The 26,105-nt window shown below is 40.7% G+C and overlaps 1 protein-coding gene across 2 annotated transcripts in view; it reads right to left on the bottom strand.

Moving 5' to 3' along the window:
* Positions 1-26,105, bottom strand: part of CACNA2D3 (calcium voltage-gated channel auxiliary subunit alpha2delta 3) — a 494,630-nt gene that overhangs the window by 270,304 nt on the left and 198,221 nt on the right. For both annotated transcript variants that reach the window (XM_079964982.1, XM_079964983.1), the window contains exons 5-8: positions 18,984-19,146; positions 5,919-6,050; positions 985-1,045; positions 739-889 (exon numbers count right to left, since the gene is read on the bottom strand). In XM_079964982.1, coding sequence (XP_079821108.1) covers positions 739-889; positions 985-1,045; positions 5,919-6,050; positions 18,984-19,146 — 507 coding nt within the window. The remainder of the gene's footprint in view (positions 1-738; positions 890-984; positions 1,046-5,918; positions 6,051-18,983; positions 19,147-26,105) is intronic.

Below are 26,105 nucleotides of genomic sequence, written 5' to 3'. Positions count from 1 at the left end.
AAGCTTCTGGTAATAATAATGTAGTGAGTAATTGCCGATTAATAAGATAGATACTATTTCCTAACATTGTTATCTCTTAAATATACAGTATGTTTGGAGTCTAGGTGCCTTTACACCGTTTGATAATAATGTGCGTAGCTGAACACAAGTTTGACACACATGAAACACCAATGGGTATCCACATTCATTTCAATGGATAGCACAGTTCTTAATACTCTTGCATTTATGCTTCCCAAAACTAAAATAGAAAACTAAACTTCTGCAACCTGCAGATAGGTTGGAACGGCAGAGCATGTTGCTGTGAAGACAGAATCAAAGAATTGTAGAGTTGGAAAGGACTCTGAAGGCCATATCATCCAACCCCCTGCAATGCAGGGATCTCAACTAAAGTATCCATGACAAATGGCCATCCAACCTCTGCTTTAAAACTTTTACAACCTCACAAGGGAGTCCAATAGACTGTCAAATGGTTCTTACTAAAGCAGAATTCTGTGGGTCCTAACTACAGTGGTACAGCGCAGATCTAACTTTGCCATATCTGTGAAAAGTGTGTGTAAACAAATGAGTTTTCCAGGCAGACTTGGGCTCTGGCATGTCTCTATATCTAGAGATTTGGTATTATCCATGATCTTACACACTGTCTTCATCTCTTGTCCTCTGAATCCCTGTGTAGACTCCATATCAAGGGGGAGGGGAAATAGGGGGGGAATAATTAAGCAGAAAGTTAGACATACTCACAGCAATTATGTTAAAAAAATCATCATCTCCCAGAGTATCCAAAATGGATGACACAGTCTGCTTTGCAATTGTCAGGCGGAGTCCTTTCATGCTGCCACTGACATCCACTAAAATGACTACATCTTTGGGAGAAGTGGCTGCCTGGATATACCTAGATAAGCAAGGGAAGGAGGGCAGTATAAATTGAACTTTCAAGATTGTAGCTCCTGACCCCCCTGAAAGTTTTAGTGGTCAGCTGTGACCTACCATTTTCGATTTCTGCAATCAAATGCAATGACTCCATTTTCGTCTGGCTCCCATTTAATTCCTGGAGAGAGAAGAAACAGGGTAGAATAGCAAAAACAAATTTTTATGTTTCAAAGTTTGAAAGAGAAGTCTGGTATTCTTATTCACTGTCCAGACTGGCTAAATGCTTTTTCTTTGTTGGGGTGGGGAATGATAATTGAAATAGCTACATTACAGAATTCCTCACAACTGACTTTAGAACAAAGGCCATTCCCACAACACAGTTAGTGTCTTTCGCAGGTTGATTAAGATACTCACTACACTAGAAGACGGGAACTGGCAGGGCCATGTTGTGCCAACGTTCCTCCTCTAAACTAACTTGCCAACAGTGATTACTGTCATCACTCCTAATGGTATTACTCACAGGCTGGGTGTCCAGACATTTTGGTACAGATCCTATGATCATACTGAGGTAATGTCTCTGATTAGTGGATCAAAGAAAAGTATGTTAAAGGACATTACCATTGTCATTTTTATTCACTGTTACTGTTACTACTTGGTATTCAAATCATGATGGAGGAAAAGAATTAACCACACTCTAATAATGACATTAGGGCTGCAACTAATGGGATGAATTCGTGAGTGTTTTTATCATTGATCACAGAGTAATTAGAACCATATTTGATCCTTCCTAGTGACATGTGGATATCAACTAGAGAATAATCAAACACATTTCCTGCTTGACTGAACTGTGGTGCCTTCCGGTGTCAAAATGTAAAAGAAATGGAAATAACACTGCAAGGAAGTGAAATCTGCCAGGTTAAGGAGTCAGTCCCAAAAAACTGAATTAAAGAGCAATGTTAGAAAGCTTTAATCTGGGTTGGCTCTGTCATGCAGCACACTGAAGCAACCCAGCTCAGGGAGTGCTATTAAAACAGGTACATTTTTATTGCTTGTAGGCAGTTCAAGTAGGCTGGATTTTATGTATGGTGAGATATTGAAACTGAATTTTGATTGATCTAACAATGAGGTTCTACCTCAAATTCAAGATGACTGCCAATATGGCTGTTGCTGTTTTTAAAGTGTGAAGCCAAATGAATTTCCTGATAACCCACAGGACGAAGAAGGACCTGCCTTACCAGGAGAGGGGTGAAGACTCCGAAGGGACTGGAGGATGGTAAGAGAGTTCCAAGACAGGTACTGGGGGAGCTGTGGTCTTGATATTTATGGCTTAGTATGTTTGCTGACTGTTCCTTTCCCCATTAATTACCTCCATGTTTTTGAGACCAGACTCTGGGCACCTGAGTAAAAGTTCCACAGCAACTGTTCCCCAACAGGAATCAACAGCTGAAAATGACCCCTGGAAATTATTACATATATGAAATTAAACATGGTCTGAAATCTGCATGACTACATTGGGAGAATGTGTGTGTGTGTGTGTGTGTGTGAGAGAGAGAGAGAGAGAGAGAGAGAGAGAGAGAGAGAGAGAGATAATGTCCCTGGAACAGAAGAAAACAAGATGTATGTACTGCTTGGTGCTGCAAGTTGTGTTGGCCTCATTTGGGATCTATTTCGGGTAGCAAAATGTTCTGGGCCAACATTGCCTTTAATATGTGACTTTTTAAACTGAAACTATTTATGATGAATATTGTTTTGATTGTTGGGCTAGCTAAGAGCCAAACTACACATACAGAAAAGCATGAGATACAGTTGTCTTCAGGCTACAAACAAATATCTGAATGTCTCCCAGTGTCAGAAACTTTCTTCCTTGAAAGTACCAGCATGGCAGGAAGAAATGCCTAGTCTTCCTGCTGACAAGAATTTTTCTAAATGCTGGGAATTTTTGATGGGGCATTCAAACATGTGACCTCACAATTTATGCCCAAGTTATATAGTTCCAGGAGGCCTGAACGTGTATTTAAACTCCAAGCAATAATTAGGGATTAAACTCTGAGGATGTAATTTGAATACACTGTAATCCTACCCTGGAATTCAATTCAAACTTCAGACAAATAATAAGGGAATTAGATTCCACTTCTGAAATACTGATTATTAATGCTATTCCATTCAGACATCATGCTTAGAACCTAAACCAGGTGTGAAGAGGCAGCGGTGATGGTGTTGTTCCCCTCAGCATTCAGAAATAAAGTAGAAACACTGAATGGAAGGCATAGGCCTGATGAGGAATCAGAAAGATGAAAGCTGAGTGGACCAGAAGCAGAGCGAAAGGAACCATAAGGACACATTTACCTTGTAGCGTGAGCACCTTATAGGCCTAGAGATAAGAGTGTGGTGCCCTCTAAAGCAGCATTCAAATAAGATGAGAGGCGAGCTCTCACATATAGAATAGTAGGGGAACAAAGTCCCAATAGTGAGCCTATAACAGGATATTGGTGGAACAGTAGGGGCAGAAAGTAGGACAAAGGACAAGCCCAGGGAAAGAGTCCAGTGAGCTCTTGTAACAATGGTCCCATCCAGTATAAACTAAACACAGGGTATGTTGATGCTCTGAGGAGACTTTGGGCATGGAAGGTGGTGGATAAATCTAGAGTAAATATAACACAGAGGTGTGTGTTTTCATTATTGTAATAGTTATTATTATTTCTTATTGGTAGAAGGCAATGCTAACTTAGACTTCTTCATTTTGCTGTCTATATAATTTTCATAAATAAAGAAATAAAGAAATAAAGAAATAAAATAACAGAGGTGAGCAGTCATTTTTCCATTGAGGATACATTCCCTGGAGGGCCATCTGTGAGAGCCACACATGCCAGCAGCGGGAGGCATGAAGACAGCTGTAGGAAGCACCACTTCTTTTCCTCCCTCCCAACCACTCAGCTGCAACAGGCAGCTCTTACCAGATGTTTGAACTGATCATCTGCAGAGGGCTTATGAAATTAGTCCAAGGGTCACATGAAATTACAACAGGAGTTGTATGTATCTCTAGGGCTGCTGGTTGTCCAACCCCAATCTAAACCATGGTTTGAATTTCCAAATATGCACATGAGCCGTGTTCTTGCTTTCATTTTCCAGCTGTTCAGCACTCTCCCATCTTCACATGCAGCAGCCTCAGGAGGCTGAGCAACAACTGTAATTATGGTTTACCAATTAAGACACATGATTAATCATAGTTTGCTGAAACCATTGGTTCTGATTCTGGTTTGTCAGACGATCATAGTTTGTTAAATCAAATATAAAACTAAACATTGTTAAGCTTCCTTAACAATGGTTTAGTGTAATGTCTGGACTGGATAAGGTTCATGGCTCAGTGGTACCTTGCACACAAATGGTGTCAAGTTCAATCATGGTATCTCCTGCCTAAAACCCTGGAAAGACACTACCAGTTAGAGCAGACAATATTGAGCTAGATGTAGTACTGAGCTAGAAGGACAAAGGATCTGACTCAGCATAAAGTGGCTTTCTGTGTTCCACCCTGAACCATTAACAATGAGAGAGTTCTCATTCATTAGCAATCTTATACTAGACATGATCCAGCCAAAATGTTTTTAAATCACAATAATTTTAAGCAACCACTTAACACTTGAACTGCATAGTTTTTTTTAAAAAAAAATGCTTAATTTTGGTTGGATCGTGTCCAATATAAATAATTTCATTTTAGAATGCCAAAGTGTTCTAAATAGCTTATTTGTCCCTATGGGAACCTTCTGCAGTAAGCCCCTAGTAATCAAAATTTTCAGATGAGAAACTGAGGCTAAGGAATAATATTTGCCCATGGTCAGCAAGTGAATTCAGAACTGAGGAGAAATTTAGAGCTGTGTTTCCTATGTACTTTCCGAGATATTAAAAAAAAAAGTAACTCCAGCACATAAATCCTTAGAATGAAAGCCACAGAACTTATGTTACTGTGATCTGGATTTCCAGAGATTTAATTGCAAATTATTGAAAGAAGGACACACAGAATTATCAACTCAAAGCCATTCTATTATCACAAGATAGGGTGGTTTATTGTGAGACTGTTGCTGTTCAAGCAAAGAAGTTTTTCACAACACCCACACATTAGCATCACAATGTCATCCAGTATTATTTTCCTTGTTTAATCTGGATTTATCCTTTCTGCAGAAAATACAGTATTTTTTTTAATGTTTCCAACAACGCTTTTGCAATTTTAAGTCCAAGTTTGACAGCACTCATTGTCTATAATTGCACTGCATATTTCTGTTTGATATAAATGGCTGCAAAATAAAACACATTACTAATGCTTCATCCTTTTGAACAAACACCAATCAAAACAGCTAGCAAAATAAATATTTTGCAGCAGAGGAGAAATGGTGTGATCATATTAACTGTATGTAAGAAAACCAGGAAACAGTTAAAGTGCTCTAAAATTATCTGTTTAACATCATTATTTTTACTTATGTGCTTTTATTGCCACAGCTGCGGTGTCAGCACTACCGCAGCCTCAAGTCATGCTTTCTAAATTCCCAAGCAAAATTAAAACTTCCTTTCTATTAAAAATTCAAATGTTGCTGCAGTAGGAGAGATATCCTAAGGGTTTCAGCTGTTTCCTTCCTCCAAGAAAAAGAAGAAGACTATTTGCTGCTTCAGAAGGTCTTGGAGTATATGCCTGAGCTAATGGTGCCTACACTCAGAACAAATTCAACTTGGAATGAATTGCTCTGATCCTAAGTCCAGGAAGCAGTTCACAAGAAGGAATATGCCAGCAATACCTTGGCATATGTGCTTCTGCTTCTCAGTACAAGCAGAGGATGGAAGGAGAGCAGAAGAGTGAGTCAAGAAAGGGTCAGTTCACTGGAACACAGTAAGCCAAGAATGTGCATCGTCCTTTTCAAAGAGCAATAATTTACTCCAGCCAAGTACTGTCCATGGAGTACCATAGCTACTTCACTAACAAAAGCAAAATAAAAATAAAAAAATGAACAGAGAAGGCTCTTACCAGGGTGGAGGGAATCACCCTCCCCAAAATGTCTTCTTACCTGGGTATTGCCTAAAAAAGCCCTTTGCGCTTCCAAAATATTGCCATATAAGGGAAGGGTCACGGTCAAAGTTGTCAACAAACACTTTGTTTAATGATTCAGACCAAAAGACTCCGTTCACAATAGCAGGATCTGAAAAAGAAGGAGGAGAAGGTGTGAGAGAACTTTGGTTGGGTAATTAGCATCCAATAACATCCTCCCCAGCGGCTGCAAGTTGTGTGTTGGCATCTGCCTGCCTTGAAAGAAAATGGAAGAGCACACCTTCAGGGGTAAAGTCAAGCTGTTGGAGAGTTACAGCACCTGCTATGGCTGTAGAGATGGAGATGGGAGAAACATGTTTTATTGCAGGTGGGGCAGATCAAGGTGCCCAATATTGCTGCTAGAGGAAGACTACAGCATTTCTTTTCTCTGTGCTTCTCCCTGTGGTCATTCCTCCTCTGGTCACTGCTGTGGATACATGACCTGACTGTCTCCAGGTACTGCGATCATCTGCAAGGGATTTCCATATGGCAGGGTTAATGTTGTCTTTGTAACGCAGAGTTGGTCTGCCAACAGCCCTAGTGCCTGCACCCAGCTTCCTGTAAAGCACATCCTTGGGAATCCTGCCATCTTCCTTCTGTGGACATGACCGTGGGGTTGGCAGGGGGAGGGAAACTGACGAAGATTCTTATAGCAATTCAGCCAGAGGTTTTAAAAGTCATTTTAAAAAATAACTATCGGGAGGGGAGGACACTTTAAAATTCCTCAGTGTCAATGCAGAGAAACACATGCCCAAGCGTTCAGTACAGTAGTTCCAATGACGTGTAAAATAATGGTTGATCTCAATCGACTTAGTTTAATGGGGTAGTTTTAATGGAGTGGAAAAGAGGTGAATTGTTTTCTGCACTAACATTCATCAAGGAAAACACTAGGAGAGGAGGGAGCAGTGAAATTGTCTGAGCTACATATCTTTGAACTAAGCTTTCATCTAAATATTTATATTTACAAGCACATGCTGTTCATTAAAACAGAGCAGGCTTTGTTTAAAAGACGTGTCTCCCTTGAGCGGCACGCTTTTCTAAATATGGGAGGGCATGAAAAATTAAAACCAACAATACCAGAGATATCCTGGACAGGAACCATTGTTCTAGCTGAAATCAAACCTGGCTAAGAGGTCAGGGATCATCAGTTTGGAAAGACAAAAACTACCAATTTTTACTAATTGAAGCACAACAGCCAAATTTTCATTCTTCTGCACTACAGATGTACCCAGGTCTGGGAACTGAGGAGTTGAAAAAGTCGCTCTGAGAGAGCAGGCACATAGTTTTGGGACTCTCCTAGATCCATTCTCTCTCACCGGGGGCTCAGGTAAGCTCTGTGGTGAGAAGCACCTGTAGTTCTGTTTGCCAACTACAGCCATAGTTTAGTCCAGGTTTCGTGAACCTGGGTCCTCCAGATGTTTTGAGACTACAATTCCCATCATCCCTGACCACTGGTCCTGCTAGCTAGGGATCATGGGAGTTGTAGGCCAAAAACATCTGGAGGACCAAGGTTGAGGAAGCCTGGTTTAGTCACTGTGATTCATGAACTGGTTACCTCACAACTGGACTACTGTAATGCACTCCATGTGGGGCTTCCCTTGGGACTGATTTGGAAACTGCAGCTGGTACAGAAGGCTGAAGCCAGGTTGTTTCAATACTAAAATAAATAGGGTAATGAAATATTTTCCCTGTTACTTTAATCACACTTACCACAGCAAACTAAATGTTAATCACTAAAAGCACCAAACTTTACATTTAGGAAGTTGAAGCCAAATTGAGGCCATTAAGAGTTTGTGGTGGTTCCCAGGAGGAATACCCTCTACCCATGCTGGGAAAGCATAAGATGTTTGGATGTGAGGGGATCATCCTTGTGTTTTCTTCTCTCCTAGCAGCACCATGGCCACACAAAAGTGTTTTGGAGGGAAACAGCTGCCACATTTCTCACCTCTGGAAGCTGAGACCAAAGGTCTTTGACTTTGTCTTTCACACCTACACTAACTGAAAGGGGTGGATGGTTCACACTGCTCTGCTCTCTTGCAAAAGGGAAAAAGCCAACAATTTTGGCTTTTCCATTCCACTTCCCTACACAAGGGAAACAGCCCACCATTTATCTAACAATGGAGCAGGTAGGAAGATTTCTCTTTCACGCTACTGTAGTTTTAAATGTTGCTGCTGGAGTGGGGAAATGTTTGTTGTGGATGCTGCTGCTGACACTAGATGTAAACTTGACCTCTATGTAGAACAGGGGTTTTTGGGTGGTGGCTTCTCACCTGAAAAAGAAAGTCACTTCTATCTGCTTGGGCCTTTTAGGATAGCTGCAAAGATGCTTCTTTTTAAACAAGCTTATAATGGATAAGGGAAGTGAGGAAGCTACATTTGCTTTGATTTGCTTTTGATTCTTGTGCTACTCGTAGGCTATAATTGCTTACTTTTAAAATTTCATCATTGCATTTTTGTAAACTACTTGCATTATTATTTTGCTGTCACCTACCCTAAGAATCAAAATAACTGAAAACAAGCTATATGTGTGTTTTTTTAATAAATGAAATGGAAACTATTGGCTGGTTTCCTGTGAACATTTCAAAATGTAAGTGGAAAAAAGATTACCTAGGGGAGGATAATTTACCCTAGGCTATCCAATAAATCATTTTCCAAGCCAGAGAATGAACACAGATCCAAGTCCATAGAACATGACCAAGTCAAGTTCTATATTCTCTGGATTACATTGACCCTTAAAATGACCATATTATACCTACTCAACCTGTAGAATATGGAGATCAAGCCTCCTGGGTATGTAAAAGATGATGTTGAAAAAGACTATTAAAATCCTAACCATTTGTCATCTTTAGAATTTCACAGCAGCTCTTATAACAATATGCAGAAGACTTCACTATTCATTCTATATTCCACTTCCATGAATTCCTTAAATTGTCACTGCTTTATCTGAAACATTTTCTCAATCTTACGGGTACTCTGTATCCTCTACTACTTAGATGTGAAATGTGTAAATTATTTTGGGAGCAGCAATAATGCAAAGCAGGGCGGAGATCATCCTCCTTCTTTCATGGAATAAAATCAGAAGCCAGCAAATTTAAAGCAAATCAGAAGCCAGCAAAATGAAGCAAATATATTTCGCTTCTCTGTCAGTCCTTTAAAGGCCTCTCTTGATTAGCCTTTTTCAGAGAAGTTTCCTGGCAACAACCTTTGCAATAAAAAACCCCCGGAAGCTTTCTCCTTTCACCCTTTTGATAAGACATATGTGGCAATGTACAATTTGTTTTAGTGCCATTTCTGCAGTTGCTATCAGGTTCTTTATTGATATTTAATATAAACAGTGCCTGTGGACAAACAGGTACACTGACAGGAATCTGAAATATAATTGTCCAAATGCATGTAGCAATTAAGTTGTTGTCATAGATATTATTGACCCTAAAAGGTAGAGCTGAGACAAAGACTGCATTCAGCCAGAACAAATGCAATGCCATGGAATGTACAAAGGGAAAAGAAAGCTCACTGATAACACTTCTTGGCTCTTATATTTCTTCAGCTGTTTAATGTTCTATGGCCGTTTAAATGTGTTTGTTTTAACTATTTATTTTGTGCTTTTACCTTGCATTTTTATCTTGTGAACCACCCTGAAATATTTGGATGAAGGATAATTTAAATAATAATAATAATAATAATAATAATAATAATCTTCTAATGGTGGGCAAAGCCCCGTTTCCACAAGCATTATGCATTCCAAAAGATAGGTCTGTCAAAATAAAGCATATTTCTAAATAGGTAAAGGTAAAGGGACCCCTGACCATTAGGTCCAGTCGTGACCGACTCTGGGGTTGAAGTGCTCATCTCGCTTTATTGTCTGAGGGAGCCTTAAATTCCAGATAGTCTAACTCAAGCTTTACAGTATCACACACCTGCTATCCACAAAGAGATATACAATGAACAGTTTACAAGCAGATCAATTTTAACAGGGGCTGGAGAGTAGTAGTCTCCCCTTCCCACAAACCCATACCTGGCCAGCTCTTACCAGTCAAGGCCAAAACAGGGAGATTTTTGGAGAAAACTTGGAGAAAAGGGAGACTGATCTGTCATCTCCAGGATACACGGCGTTTCCATGCGCTCTGGCTTTCTTCACGGTGTTCCATTGCGCCAGAAACGGTTTAGTCATGCTGGCCACATGACTTGAAAAGCTGTCTGCGGACAAACGCTGGCTCCCTCGGCCTGAGAGTAAGATGAGCACCGCAACCCCATAGTCACCTTTGACTGGACTTAACTGTCCAGTGGTTCTTTACCTCTACCTTTTACATGACTATCTGCAGTGTGTGTGTGTGTGTGTGTGTTCAAAATAGCATTTAAATTTCTGTGGAAACTAGGGTTTATTGCTAGGCTATGGAAATAAGAAAGTTTAGGAGTTCACGTGCTTTTTGTTCTAATTGCAGCATGAAATGGAACAGAATTAATTATTGCCCAGACACAAATTTGTAATGTTCATGAGTCTGGATAAATTGGCAGACTATGTTGTCCAGACATACTTCATCAAGATGATTTTGATGTATGCGGCAAACTGTGACAGCGCTGCATACAGCCAGGTTTTAAGGCATCAGAATGTGCTGAAGCTATGCACAGCTGCACATACGCTCACAGGAATCAGTAGCATAAGTTTTAGAAATGTCTCCAGTTCACTATGAATTGCCTGAACATCTGGAGTTTTACATGGACAGCCCCTGAATGACCTGGGAAAGCACTTAATCAAGATCGGCTTTATTCGTGGCTGGCATCTGTGTCTCCACACCCCCATCTCTTTTGTTTCAGCAGTAGGTAGCACTAGTTGCTACCATGCACTCCGAGAACACCGTAAGAATAATGCTAGACAGTTGTATTCTTCACATTCAGAGTAGCCCTGTTTTGCCTTAATACAACTGTGCTTTTGAAAGCTTATAATCACTGGTTCCATCATTGTGCCCGCCCCCACTCCCAAAAAAACTAGGGTGCTCCTCGCTATTTAAAGGGTGCCTAAATTATTACAGAATGTTGGAGCTGGAAGGGACAGCTGGAAGTTATGTAGTCCAATTTCCTGTTCAGTGCAGGATGCAATTACATCCATAAGAACATGAGAAGATCCTGTTGGATCAGGTCAGTGGTCCATCCTGCTCTCTCGGTGTCCAACCAGATGTCAATGGTAAGCCTGCAAGCAGGACCTAAGCAGCTCAGTCAGTAGCTCAGAGGATGATGTCATGGGTTCAAGCCCCACACTGGGCAAAAGATTCCTGCCCTGACCCTCATGGTCCCATGCAACTCTAAAACTATGATTCTGAGCATCTGCATATATGCTTCTAGTGAAGGAAAACTCACCATCTCCCAAGGCAGTCTTTCCTACTGTCAAACAGTTCTTGTTAGGCAGTTTCTCCTAATGCTTAGCCAAAGTCTGTTTCCCTGTTATTTCTCGTCCTTCCTCTGGAGGCACAGAGGACAAACCTTCCTATTCTGCATGCCAACCCCTCAAATATTTTGAAGACAGTGATCATGTCTCCCCTCAATCTTGTATCCGCCAGACTAATCAGACATCATATGTGAAAATCACCCATGACCTCCTAGCCTCATCATGATACCACTTTCTGTGGAGATGAAACTCTAAAGATTTGCTCCTGAGACCTGATTCCCAGACTGATTTGCCCATATTGTGTGGCTAAAATTACAGTATGGAGACAGTTTATGTGTTTACTCCTGAGACAAACACGGATATGCCAAGAATCTGGGAATAGTTAAGCATGCTCATGTCTGTCTCATTTGTAGACAGGCTAATAAATCCTCCCCATGTTGCAAATGTTGACAGAGGAGTGATTTGTGGGAGTGCTTCTCTGATGCAATTGTTAGCATGGGAAGTAGCCTCGAATGGTGATAAGGAGTTATTTTCAGCCTAATTTTTGTTTCCCATCCAAAAACTATACCAACGTTTTGAATTCATCTGGGTACAGATTTCATTTCGCATTAAATTGCTTATGAGTTTCACAGCATATATCAGGGATGGAGCCAGAGTCCTGAGCAAAATTAGACTAGCTGGGCAGAGTGGGTTTGGGATCTGGCCTGCCTAAAAAGCTAGAGGGCTCTGAAAGAACAGCCCGCTTCTGTTGTTGCGCTCCAGGCAAGGGTATATTAAATGATCACCTTCCCCAAATGGTTTAAGATCTTCAGTGTGTGTGTGTGTGTGTGTGTGTGTGTGTGTGTGTGTGTTAGTCAGACATACCAAAGTCCCCTTAACCTAGCCTCTATATTCCCCACTCCCTCTCTCCCCCTGGCTCAAGCAACTTGCAACAGCCTTCAAGCAGTGGAGCCCAGCCAAGGAGCTCTGCAGAACCCATTAATAAATCAGTTTAGTTTCACCATGCCAGGTATGGAACCTTACATCATATCTAACAAATCTTGTGTTAAAATTTATCCAGGTCTTGCCTGGATCCAGTATTGTAGAAACAAAGTCTAATTAACCTTGAAAAAATTATGTTACTCAGATTCTTCTTTCGAAAGATACCTTCATCAAGTGAGTTTATTCATTAACATAATGTTTCAGATTCTGTGCTTCTAGTGCTGCTTCCACATTGGGCATTTCATGTAGAATAGCCTGTTTTCAGCCACAGGGTACTATAGGACAACATACACCCTCCTCTCTTCCAGCTTCTGCTGGTGGAAAGAGCACCACTGGTGGAATGGCTCTGCCATAGCGGAGTCCCCAAGCTGCCTGTGATGGCTGAGATGCAATGCTGGCAGTAGCCAGCAGAAATCCCAGAAGCAGGGTGTTTTGCACCAAGGGAAGGCTTGAAGGTTTCGCATCCATAGGATCAAAATCCCATGGGTACCAATCTTTGGGATTCTCTGCTGCACCAATCTGGAAATGGCTGCAGCAACTTTTCTCCCATCCCTCACAAAAGCCCCTGGACAAAGCATGTGTGCCAAACTCAAGGCACCAGACTACACAAAGGTACTTTTCAATGCCCCCCAAAAGATGACAGAGATCATAGAGTCATAGAACTAAGCTCCAAGGCCGCTCCAAGACCAATGTTGTCTTGTTCTCTTGGATTTGGTCTTTAAGGAAATACAGCACCCATGGCTCAGGGACTTAACACATTCCATTCAGGATCCAATGATTTCTAACATAAGGGGTTCACATGAAACTCTTCATGCATTAAAACCATGCTCAGGAATTATGAGAGTTGTAGTCCAGCAATATCTGGAGGGCCACAGGTTAGCTACTCTTACAGTAAACATTTATGCTGTGCTCCACAGCCTTCCTGGCTGCCAATGCGTCCTGATTCGAAAAAGGTCCATGGAAGGAGTTGCTTCATGCTATCTTCAACTAGGCTTTAATTGGTGCTTTTGTAATCACCTACCCAGGTGGACTCTTTTGCATTGTTTTAACACAAGCCCTCTTACAAAACACCACATTCCTTTGGTAAATAAGGGCACTGTGGTCAGAAATAATGAGCTTCCAGCTTTTGATTTGGGGGAAGTATATAAAAATAGAATTCTAAAATTCTGGAAAACTGAAATTAAGCTTGCAACCCAATGTATCATGGCTAGTTTTATAGAACTCACAAAACTGATTTTAGTTATTTCTGAATAAATATCAGTGTTGTGCTGTATGAACTGCTTAATTTATTTCTAGAAATACTGCACATTGCATAGATTGGGTTGTTTTTGTTTTTATAATGTATTTTGTGTTTCTATATTGTGATTTTATGTTGCAACCACCCTGAGGGTATAGAATGGTATAGAAACTTACTTACTTACTTAATTAATTAATTAATTAATTAATAATAGAAGAGCACAGGATACTACAAATCCAGAGAAATTAAGTTCAGTGCCTAATTAGAACTCATTTTGAATTGTGTCCAAGTAAAAATAAAAAGAACAAAAAAGATTGGATAATCTAAAAAAGAAAAGAGAGGAAGACACAGAGCAAGAATTTGTAAATTCTCAAACCTAGTTCTTAAATGTTGTACACTTCAGCTAAGTATTAACGCTAAGCAAGTAAAGGGCATCTTTTTCCCCCCCAATACAGTTCCAAAGTGTGATCTGTTTTATATAGAAAGGAGAAATGAATAATTACCATATTCTAAGATAACAGAGTGAAGAAATCCCACCATGGAATAAGTGCTTAAGAAAAAGTGTGCATGTATCTTTTGTAGATCTTTAAACCTTCCTTCTATACTATAAATAAATGTTGTAATATTTACATTTGCCTCACAACCATCTGAATGTAAGCCTGGCATTGCCAATCCCAAAGGACTTCGGAAAGTACTGATTATGACGTCATTTGCCATTAAGTGCAAAGGTTTAGACTAGCTCCCAAATGCATATTTTCATGGCAGCTATTCCATCTGTTTTTGGTTGAAAGGGCAAAATAGTATTCTGTGTCCCCCTACCAAGGATTGCACTCTCATTTATTTATTTATTGCATTTTTATTGTGGCCTTTGCTGTAAACATTCCGGGGGTGGATTGATCACAAACTGGACAAGGGGTAGATTTTAAAAAACAAAACAGAAGCAAAAAACAGAAACAAATGAAACATCCTGCTGATGAGAACTCTTCAGATGTATGGTGTAAATATATTTATTTCATTTAGCCCATCCCCGGAGCTCAGCCACTTTGTCCCTGGTGTGGGGACTGTGGCTGAAAAATCCACAGCAGTGAACTGTGAACAAGCAGGCTATCAATTTAAACAATGGAGCAGTTTTGCAGGAACGCAGGCTTGGAGGGAAGCTATTATAAATAATGGTGCCTCAAAGAAAATAGGTCTGTGGAATACAAATAAAAATCTATTCCTGCTTGCGAAAAGATTAGATCACTTGTTGAAAGAAAGCTGGTGCTGGAAAACATCAATACATGGTGCACTCAATTTACATTATAGGCCATTTCTACAAAGTGCTGCTGGTATCTCCCCACCAGTATCTCCCCAACATGTAACTAATGCCTAGAATCAGGGCTACTGCACATCCCACTCACCTCTTTTACCAAACAAGATAAGCTGGGATGGGGCAGAGTTGCAGAGAGACACCTTTTGGTTGTCTATTGCATTTTCCCAACCCCTTTGTTTCATCCCCTTTGTTTATATGCTTTTTGTCAATGAACTGAACATACTGTACCAAACAGATCATATGAAATACCCACAATGAGATTTGAAATAGCCACATTATCTTTTCGTTTTACTTGCTAGGGTCAACGTTTGATTCCAAAATTACAATATGGGGGCACAGACGTGAGTTTATTTAGAAATATATCACTCTTAGGCACAACCACCTTGAGTCTTAGCTTCCAATTTCGTTGCAGAATATTTTTGGCTCAAGAAACCTATTTCTGTGCACCTGGAGGCTTCCTAAACTTTTCTTTCATGGATTTTGTGGCTCCCCATTCCTCCCCTCTGTTTATGCTTGCGACATCATCAGGTCTGCCTCACGAACCCCTTGAGAGTATAATACTATTATAAAAATCTTGCATAAATGAAATTACTTAGCTGGGGGGTGGTCCCTTGCCTAAGATACAAGGTACAATCGCTATTCCAAGTTGCACACAATCTAACAGCAAACTTAATTTACTGTTTCATAGATGAAGAGAAGTACAAGGTTGCATGCCGCTATATCCATTTTCAAAAATCTGGTGTCCAGCATACAGGTATTTTCAGCTCCATGGTGCATAAAAGCTTATCAGCCATGAAAGCTAACAAATTAAACACAGCGGTGACAGGTGAAATTTTATTTCAGGTCTTCACTACTAGGCAGGAAGATAGATGTGTATATATATATATATATATATATATATATATATACAATCAATATGCATCATTCAAGGGATGAAAAATTTCTAGTTATAATATCTTAGAAAATAGGTAATCTTAGCTTGACAGTCACTTGGAAAGAGCTGCTAGGGAAGTATGACTGAATGATATTCATAGCTCCTTTTAAGTGGCAAATTGAAAAAACCCTACTTCATCAAAAGTGGCTGTGGTTCATCACATTGCAATATATTTTTGAGAAGGCTCTATACACTCAGAAGAACTTCTTCTCCAAGGCAATCAGAGCATTGATTACAGTTTGCATTTATCAACTTTCAGCAAATCAACTCATAGTATGCAGGGGAGCCAGAGAAAGCCATGAGATGGGGTTACGCCCCCCCCCCCCCACGTGGCCTTCTCTCCCTCTCACTGGGCCATAAAGATTAAGAGACCTTTTAAGTTCACTTTCAAAAATCAAAGTTTGGAGTCTACCATCACCGTAATTGCTGAGCTGGGAGAAGCAAATGACAAAATCAAACTACAAATGCATGTCCCACAGAGATCTGAACTGGGGGTGGGGGGAATCCAGTCTTTGTAAAGTTTCTTTTTTAAAAAAGCCAGTTAGTTAACAACACATAACATAAAAAAATAATATGATACACCCCATGTGTTTCACTATACTTAGTTATTTTCTACATTTTCTGGGTGGTTTTTGTTCTACTGCCCAAAGGAAAGGAAAGTGTGAGAAATATACTTGTTATGTACGTGACCCCTGTTGCTATCTTAGCTGTTAAAAAAACAAAAAACCCAAGAAACAAAATTGCCATCCTGAATAGGAAATCAGTAGCAGGTAAAAAAGTCATTTACCCAAACTAAATTATCCGTGGGCAAGATACCTGCAGCTGCATTCCTTTTAACTCCTGTCCGATGTATGATGCTGAAATCCCCAGAGACCAGTCCCCACTCCTATGTTTACACTTTGCACTTGAAGCCAAACTACCATTCCCCTCAATGGAAGCTGTCCTTCTCACATTAGTAGCAGATTCAGGGGGGAAATCTGGACTGGGACTGCAGTGGGTGTAGGATTAGAAAATATCTACCCCCACACCAGTGTTCTGATTCTGTTCAGCCCCACCATACCATTAAATAGTCATCTGTACAATGGCCCATCTAGTCCAGCATCCTGTTCTCACAGTGGCCAACCAGAGGCCCATGGAAAGCCCATTAGCAGAACCTGGGTGCAACAGTTATCTCCTGTATGATTCCCAGTACAGTGGTACCTCTGGATGCAAACGGGATCCGTTCCGGAGCCCCGTTTGCATCCTGAAGCGAACGCACCCCGCGTCTGCATGGGTTGCGATTCGCCACTTCCGCGCATGACGTCATTTTGAGCATCTGCGCATGCACGAGCGTCGGAATCCAGAAGTAACAGGCTGCATTACATCCAGGTCGCCGCAGAGAGCAACACAAAAATATTCAACCTGAAGCTACTTCAACCTGAGGTATGACTGTAACTGATATTCAGAGGCCTTTGACAGTGAAGGTAGAACATATCCATAATGGCTGGTAGGTGTAGGTAGCCTTATCCTCTGTAAATTTGACTAATCCTCTTTTAAAGGAACAGGCAGGTGCTTGAGACAGGCCTCAGCTGAAGAAGGGAGGGAGGAGGGGGTTATGACAACCCTTTGCTGCTTCTGCTGCATGCCCTGCAGCATGGATTGTTCCAAAGTTGTTGTGGGGGAGAGGAGCCCAGTGCAGAGGTATCATAGCGATAATGGTGATAATAATGAGCATGACTAAGTTAGGGCCATTAACCTCTATGGGTTTACTCAGAGCAAAATCTAATTGAATGCCACACTAAATATCGGCAACTGTGAAGGACAACAAATTCAGCTCTGTGACAACCAGCTGCTTAGCCCATCCAAAGTGTACATTGAAAAGTGAAAGACCTGTGTTGATATTAAGCAAACTGCACAACTGCTTCTGAGGAAACATCTAGCCATGATATCGCTAGATTGCCAATGACATCGCTTTGGGCCTGCACAGTCATTTTGTTTGGGAGGAGAACTGCCTCTCACATTCCTCCCCATTCCACTCAGCAACGAGAGCAAGTGTCAAGTGAACATGAATTAACTGAGTATAACTCAGACTCTCCCAAAGCACCTGATCTGTCCTCAGAATACAGAGCAACGTTAACCAGGTGTCTAGAAATACTGTGTTCCACTAAAGGCAGTATAACTCAGCTCCTCCATTACTTTATCTCCACAGGGAAAGGGACACACATACAGCCAAAGCTCATACTGGGTCAAGCACTCTCCCCAGAATGTAATAGGCCCTCAGGATTGCTCTGAGGATTGCTGGGATGATAAATGAAGTAAGAATTGTTAATGTGCTATAGAAACCAAACGTTAATATTTTCCCTTAAACTTTTGTTCCAACACTGGTTTTGTTTCCAGATTAGCAGACAGATGGATTACAGAGTGGGGAAACAAAAGATCCCGACTTTTTCTTTTCTTTTGGAGAGCTGCATTCCTGTATCTGACAGAACGGTACCAGCAAAACTGGTCCATTTAAAATGTCACATAGATACATAACTTGTCACTTTATACGGTGTGAATGAGTATCATTCGCTGCAATATAATGATTGGAAATTAGTCAAGTTTTCTCAATGTCTTTCTTCACATGATTGAATTTCCCATCCTACATTTTGTGCGATCCATATGTTTTGATATAAAAACTTGATAGCACAGCTTCAAATTTTCAGCAACATATTGTTTGCTTTATATTTGTAAGTTGAGCTGAAGTAAAACATATCCCCCACTGACAGGAATGCCTGAAAATATTCATGGACTTTACCATCTCTCAAGGAAAAAAACTCAATAATTCTGGTAACACGGATAAAATCTTTCCCTGCATTTTCTAGAAACTTACTGCAGTACAAAGGGATTGGGGGGCAGCTTCAGAAATAAAAATGCACCAAAAGTATACAACAATATCTAGCTTTGGTGATAGGGCAGCACTCAGAAGTCACCACTTAAAACAGAATTTGATTATTTCCCCCTTATTTGGAACAGGATTGAGAAATGGACTTTCTCATGAATTGCTTTATATTTATTAGCTGTATTTTGATTTTCTACAAAGGTGTTGCACTTTAATATATTGGTTCCCAGAAGCTTCTTTTAGCGTTGCTTAAACTCTCACAATGACTAGCTTTATCAAACTACTTTCTTGTGTGAAGCAGCAGTTTTAATGTCATACAATGGAGTACTTCCACTTACCCTTGTTGTACATGTTGGTTGGCACTTGGACATCACTCAGGGTAACATTCACAGGCAAGTTATTAAAATGGTCATTTGGTTCTAGGATGAATTCCTTCCCCAGTTCTAAGAAGTTCCCATCTTCATCCCGCTCATTAATGAGGACAGCATTGAAATATTCATACTGAAAAAAGAAATCCAGTAATGACATTACCAAAACAGCACTCTTAAATACTTAAAACATGTTTATGCACTGCTTCAGTATTCATTATGTCCTACGATTTACAATATTTGGATGAGAATGTAAGAAGAACACTTGTGGATTAGACCAGCTAGCTGAGCACTCCATTTCCTAACAGAGCCCAATCAGGTTCCTCTTGGGAAGCCCACTAGCAGCACACAAAGACAATAAACCTCTTGCATCGTTGGCCCCCAAAAGTATAATGCTTATGATCGGAGGGGTGGGGGGGTGTTTGCATATAAACCTCATGACTTGCAGCCACCAACTCCTTTCTGTGCTATAGCTTTTACCCAATGGCTACGGCACAATCATATTTATTACATCACTTGTTGAACATATAACCCATAGCCAAGCAAAGTGTTTCACAATTACATCAGAACAAACGATTGCTGCAGGCCAACAACAACCAGGTATAGACTGACTCTGTGAGCTCAATATTTAATGTTCAATCCACAACTGCACATAAAGATGGCACCTAGTTGAATGTGGGTGCCAAAGGAACAACACACAACCTGCTCAGCATCAGTACAACAAACACATCCATCTTTACATTTAAACCTAACTTGTATTGAATAACAATTTTTGAAGTCTAAGCTTTCGTTCTTTTAATGATTGGCCCTGCAATTATTTTTAGCCAAATGAGTTGCATTTGTGGTGTAATTACTTTCCTCTTTACTACAGGCGTATATACCCTGATATGGCATTTGAAGGAGAAAGATTTGCAGATTTCTGGATAGGCTTTAGCCTTTCTTCAGACATTAAATAAAAGATAAGCAAAAGCAATTTAGATAAAAAAATATTGATTATTTTTGTGTGTGACCTAGGTCAAACAAGAATTCTATACAGAGCAAACTAACCTCTCGGTTATCTTTCACTCATAGGGAATTTTTTAAAAGTGAAAGTAAAATAATGAAGAAAATATAACGTTAGAAGACATGTTAACTGTTTTTGTTACTATACTATTGTTTCAATTTTGTATTATTATTTGATAATCTTTCACAATAGAAAAATTAGCCAACTATAACTGATTCAACTATAATGCTGTTTAGTACTATTAGCATAAATTACTCTGGTTTCTCTTCAGATCGTAGAAATCTTTCACCTTTACTAATGAGGAGCATAATAATAATAATAATAATAATAATAATAATAATAATAATATATTTATACCCCGCCCATCTGGGGGTTTTCACCTTTCACCTGGCACAGTAACCAGGTGGGAAGACCCTCACACCAAAATGCAATACGGGTAGTAGTTGTAGATTGTGATAGCATCTACAATACCCACGAAATACACAATTATTATTCTTTTTTTAAAAAACCACACATTCTACACAGGATTGTATAGTGTTGACTCCAGGAGAGGCCTATTCCCAAGAAGCCACTGTAGAGGTAGCATGGCAGTATGTAGTGCCAAGGAAGCGAGACACACAGTCTCCAAGGAGCAGGTAGCAGACACCACTGCCGCTGAAGGCTGGATCTGCTGCCCCTGTGGATCCTGCCACCCTTCCTCATGGGTGGGCCGGCCCTGATTGAGGGTGTCTCTTGCCTAAAGGCCCTCCAAAACCAGGAGCCAATACTATTCTTGTATCATTCTACTGTTTCAACCATTTCGTGATGTTGTGTAGTTGTTGTTGTTGTTGTTTTCACACTTTTTAAAAACTGTATTTTATTTTTTGGTGTAACCTACCCCAGGAAAACTTGAACATTTGTCACTGCAAATGTGTGATATAAACTGAATGAATGGATGCTAAATGAATGAATATTAAGCAAAGTATTTCACTTAATAAATAAAATGAAGCCACTTTCCTGCTTTTCAAATCCAATACTTCGTGTCCTGTAGATGTATAATAATGAATAGCATTTTTTTTATCTCTAGCTCTCTGTAGCAACCACTGAAATATATGTACACCGTGATCTTTCTCATTCTTAATATCCTCCCCTAACTAATCATACACGGCCCCTGTAACATTTCCTCTTCTTACACACTTGAATTATCTCTCATTTGCCAAGCTGAGTAGCACTGTCACTTCATGTGGCCAGAATACTATATTGTTTTAAGATTGGGGAATTATGACAGGAGAGAGTTTAATGGAGCCAGACATGCTGCTGGAGCCTCCCTTAATCACTTGTGGCAAAGTTTCCAGGTAATTTTGTGGGTGGAGCAGGGGGGCTAGGGAGATTTCTTGTAATTAAACTAGATAAGCTGGATTTTCCTTTATTCTAAAAGGGTGCATGACTTTCCCTCCCCCAGCTGAGGATGATGTAACCTCGGTGTCTGTCAATGGAAACAACAAAAATATTTCTAACCCACCCTTCATTATGACCGATCTCAGAACAAGTTACAGATTAAAATCCATCCAAATTCAACAATCACAATGGGGGGGGGGGATCCACTTAATAACAAGACCAGATAAAATGAATATATTACAACAAAATCCTTAAAATACAGATCTTTAAAGCACAGAGTGGGCTATAACCTAAAGCTAATGTCCTGCAAATGCCCAAAGAAACAAATAGGTTTTCACTTGGTGCATAAATAAGAAAATAATACGTGTATCACTAATGAGAGGGTGTTTCACAACTGAGGTGCTACCACCCAGAAGGCCTTTTCCCATGTCATCATACAGCCAATAGGGGGACAATTAAGAAGGGCTTCCTCTGAAGCTCTTGGCGCATGGGCAGCCCAGTACAGGCAGAGGTGGTCCTTCAGGTATAAGGTCCCAGGTTGTTCAGGCTCATTACTATCACCTTGAAAATGGCCTTAAAGCATACTGACACCTAATGTTAAGTCTTTCAGAAATGGTATTATATCATTCTGGCCAACTGAACCACTTAACACACTAGCAGTCACTTTATGCACTAATTTGCAGACAGTGTGGAACGAAGAGATTAACCAAAACAAGTTTCTGCCTTCCCTCAAAAAGCCTCATTATCTGCATTTGGAGGAAGTCCATGATGCCTACACCATTTGCTGAGAGGGGAGAGGCTGAGGTGCCAATCCACCTACTCACTCTCCTTTTCTCTGTTCCTCCCCCCGCAACACACCTGAAGGTGGGTACAGAGGGCAGCCCAGTATGAAAGAGAAGACCCAGCCACCCTGCACCCTATATTTGGGAATTGCCTCTCTCTGGAGACTTGATGTGAGGCAGTAGATCTGGGGTGTTTAAGCCATGTTTCCACCTATGTTCAGTCGGTATACTTGTAATATACACATCTAACACATAATACATATTAACACACATTACAAAATGTCAATATGCTTCTTGTGACCTTCATCCAAAGGGAACAGTCCTGCATAAGCACTGTGTCCCTGGAGCTTCTCAATGCCTAGAGACATCTGGCATAACAGAACTTGCACCTGAGTGCAGAACTTTGGGTGAAGCACTACTTCTAAAGGAGCAGAGATACCTGCTCAGTTCTATCATTTTACTCATGCACATTTATTTGCTTTTCCTTTGCTATATAACAGCACTTTGCATCCAAACCATATTTTGATGTTTACAGGAGGGAAGTCTGCACAATATTACTTGCATTCAACTTGGCATTGATCCATTAGCAATCTTTTCCCAAGTACCACTTTTCTATTTATTGTGTAATCATTTTTATTATCATCTTATCTTTCAAGATAACATCTCTCTCTCTCTCTCTCTCTCTCTCTCTCTCTCTCTCTCTCTCTTTCCCTCCCCACCCCGCCAACAGCCTTCTTTTGGAGATAGTGACTACTGATACAATAGGTGAAATGTCACACTGGAAAATTTTATTACTTGGTTGACTTTCCTCTCCCTCCTCCTTTGACTCCCCATTCCTGCTGCAAAGTCATGCTTTATATGCACACATGTTCTCTTTATTGCCCATTTCCTGGGTGCCTAACACCTTGTTTCACATACTTTCCCCCCCTTGCTCTCTCACACAGAGGAAAAGAGCAGTGCAAGTAAGTTGGAAGGGAAACATCATAGCTAAAGGAGAAGAAAAGTTAACGTATCCAATCTCCTATCTCCTTGGCTAGAGTGTATGCTAATAACAGAACTTTTGAGGTGGTTCAGGATGGGGGTGAGTTTGCCCCCCATTATTATTATTTTTCCTCACCAGGGTGTAATTAGTATCCTCAGCCAGAAACAGATTGTGTTCACTAATGCTTACACGATAATGCTGGGAAAATCCCTAGTGGAGAGATTAAGGAAAGCTTTTTTTTTTTTAGACAGAAGTCATGTTGTACAGCATTTTCTCTTGTGAACATCTGCAATTGATTTCGAGAAGGAAAGTGTGTGTGACAACTGAAAGGTGGTAGAAGGAAAATTAAAAATAAAAATTGGGTTTTTAAAAAATGGAAAGTGAATCTATCTGGCTCTCTGGCACCACATTTGAGATAATGCCCCAGGGAAAGGTGCTAAAAGCCATATTTGCTGACAACACAGATACTCGGAGCAGCTAAGCTCTAAGAGAAAATGACTTCAATTCAATCTTGTCAATAGAGGCCAGCCTGTAATACAACCTTAACAAGGTGATTCCAGAGACAGCACAGTACGTTGTGTCTAAAACATATTAGCCTAATAAACAACAAAATGATTGTTTACATTGGGACAAGCCCAAGACAGACGGTGACATGATCACAAAGTGAGATCAATTTAACAGACCTAGAGAGACTAACAATAAGAAAATCTTGGAATGTAACCTAATAGCAAAAGTACTTAATAATTAGCATTTATATGGTGCATTTCAAAGGTTCAAAGCAATCCACATATATTACAGTAATGAATCAACAATTCAGCGTCACAGCTATTATTATTTCCTTATTGTGCATGAGAGAGGGAGAGGGAGTGGCTTATAAAAGGTACTTAGTGAGTTCATAGCTGAAATACAGAGGCTGGCATGGTTGGACACCTGCCATGACCCAAGCCTGAGAAGAGGACCCACTACAGACCAACGCAGACCCCATGGACCTCTTGCCATTGGCCCCTACTCACCCACTCTGTCTTCCTGGCATGCAGGAAGAGCAACAGCAAGCAATGGATTGAGCAGCTGCCCCTTCGTGCTCACTCATCTGACCTGTGAATAGTGGTGGTGACTGGGACCAGATGCAGAAGGAGAGCATGGTTGATCATCGTGCTCAATGGCTGACCGAGGGAGGGATCTATTGAATTCCCAACCAGATCTCCTAAAAAAAACTCCAGACTGACCACTGGTGAGATTAGTGTTGAACCAGTGACATGATGGCTTGCACTTCTTATTGCTACACTGGAGCAGCCTTTAATAAAAAGTAGAAGTCATCTAGCCAAAAAATTAGTGTTGATATTCTATTGCACTTGTGCAAACAACCAAAATCTTCTTGTACATGAGTACTACTTACATAGTTCACACAACATTTCCCTTGTGTGGTGACAGTCAGATGAGGGAGGTAATTCTTCTGAAGTGGGGCACCTCTTATCATAATGCTGCTATACAAATGTATGGTACGAACACACTTGGAATAGCATGTACAGTTCTAGTCACTTCGCTTCATAAAGGATACTGTAGTGCTGGAAAATGTTCAGAAAAGGGCTACCAAAATGATCAAGGGGTGGTGCAACTCCTCTTTAAGGTTAGAATAGGATGCACTGGATTATTGCAATGCACTCTATGTGGGGCTTCCCTTGTGCTTGACCTGGAAACTAGAGTTAGTGCAGAACACTGCAGCATGGCTATTGACAGGAATGAGACCCTGCCAGCATATAACACTTCTACTCAGAGATCTGCACTGGTTGCTGATTCATTACCGGGCCTAGTTCCAGGTATTCCTTTTAGTATATAAAGCCCCTAATGGTTTGGGACTAGTTTACTCATAGAATCACCTTACCCCATAGATGTCAACTTGACCACTTGGACCTGTGGACAGCGTTCGAAACTCAAATTCTTCTAGGCATGTTTTGCGACAGGGAATTTCCTTAATGTGGGCAATTTTTTATCTCTGGGAGCAGTACTGCACCTAAGGTTTCAGATTAAACTGCCACTGCTGGAACAAAAGGAGGACCTTTTTCTGCCTCCCCACTTCCAGCCACTCTCTGAGGACTGGAGAAGGGACCCTCATAAGAATATTAAGGGGAAGTATGGCTTTGTTTTTTGCAGTCTTCAGATGAGGACTAGACTGTGTGGAAACTGAAGAGAAGATTTTAGCTGCAGTTCATTCATTTTCAGCTTTGTAAGGTAAAGATACCCCTGACAGTTAGGTCCAGTCGCAAACGACTCTGGGGTTGCGTGCTCATCTCACTCTATAGGCCAAGGGAGCTGGCGTTTGTCCGCAGGCAGCCTCTGGGTCATGTGGCCAGCATGACAAAGCCACTTCTGGCAAAACCAGAGCAGTGCACAGAAATGCCGTTTACCTTCCCACCAGATTGGTACCTATTTATCTACTTGCACTTTCGGTGCTTTTGAACTGCTAGGTGGTCAGGAACTGGGACTGAACAACAGGAGCTCACCCTGTCGCGGGGATTTGAACTGCCCTAGGCTCTGTGGTTTAGACCACAGCACCACCCGCGTCCCTTTTTCAGCTTTGTATTCTTGTTATAAAAAAGCAGCCTAGACATTCATTTGCAGCGCCCATAACCTAGGTTTAAGGTGCCATTATCTCCTAGCTTTCATATCTCAGTTTCTAATACTGCCTGCAGAAATTGCACTGCTACAGGTGCCACATAATACTCATTCCACCCTGTGGTGGCACCTCCATTTTGGAACTCCCTAACTGTTAGCTGTACTCTTTTTGACACCTGCTTAAAACTATATTTTTATGCAAGCCTATCGAGACACACTGATGTCAGCATATACTAGATTCCACAAGCTCATGCATCAAACCACATCGGGTCTCCACACTGACTTATTCCGAAGTAGATGAATTTTCCTCTGTGATGTGCAGCCTTGAATTGCAG

The sequence above is a fragment of the Podarcis cretensis genome (genome assembly GCF_951804945.1).
Source record: "Podarcis cretensis genome assembly, chromosome: 2".
NCBI lineage: Eukaryota > Metazoa > Chordata > Lepidosauria > Squamata > Lacertidae > Podarcis > Podarcis cretensis.
This window is presented reverse-complemented; position numbering and strand designations above follow the sequence as displayed.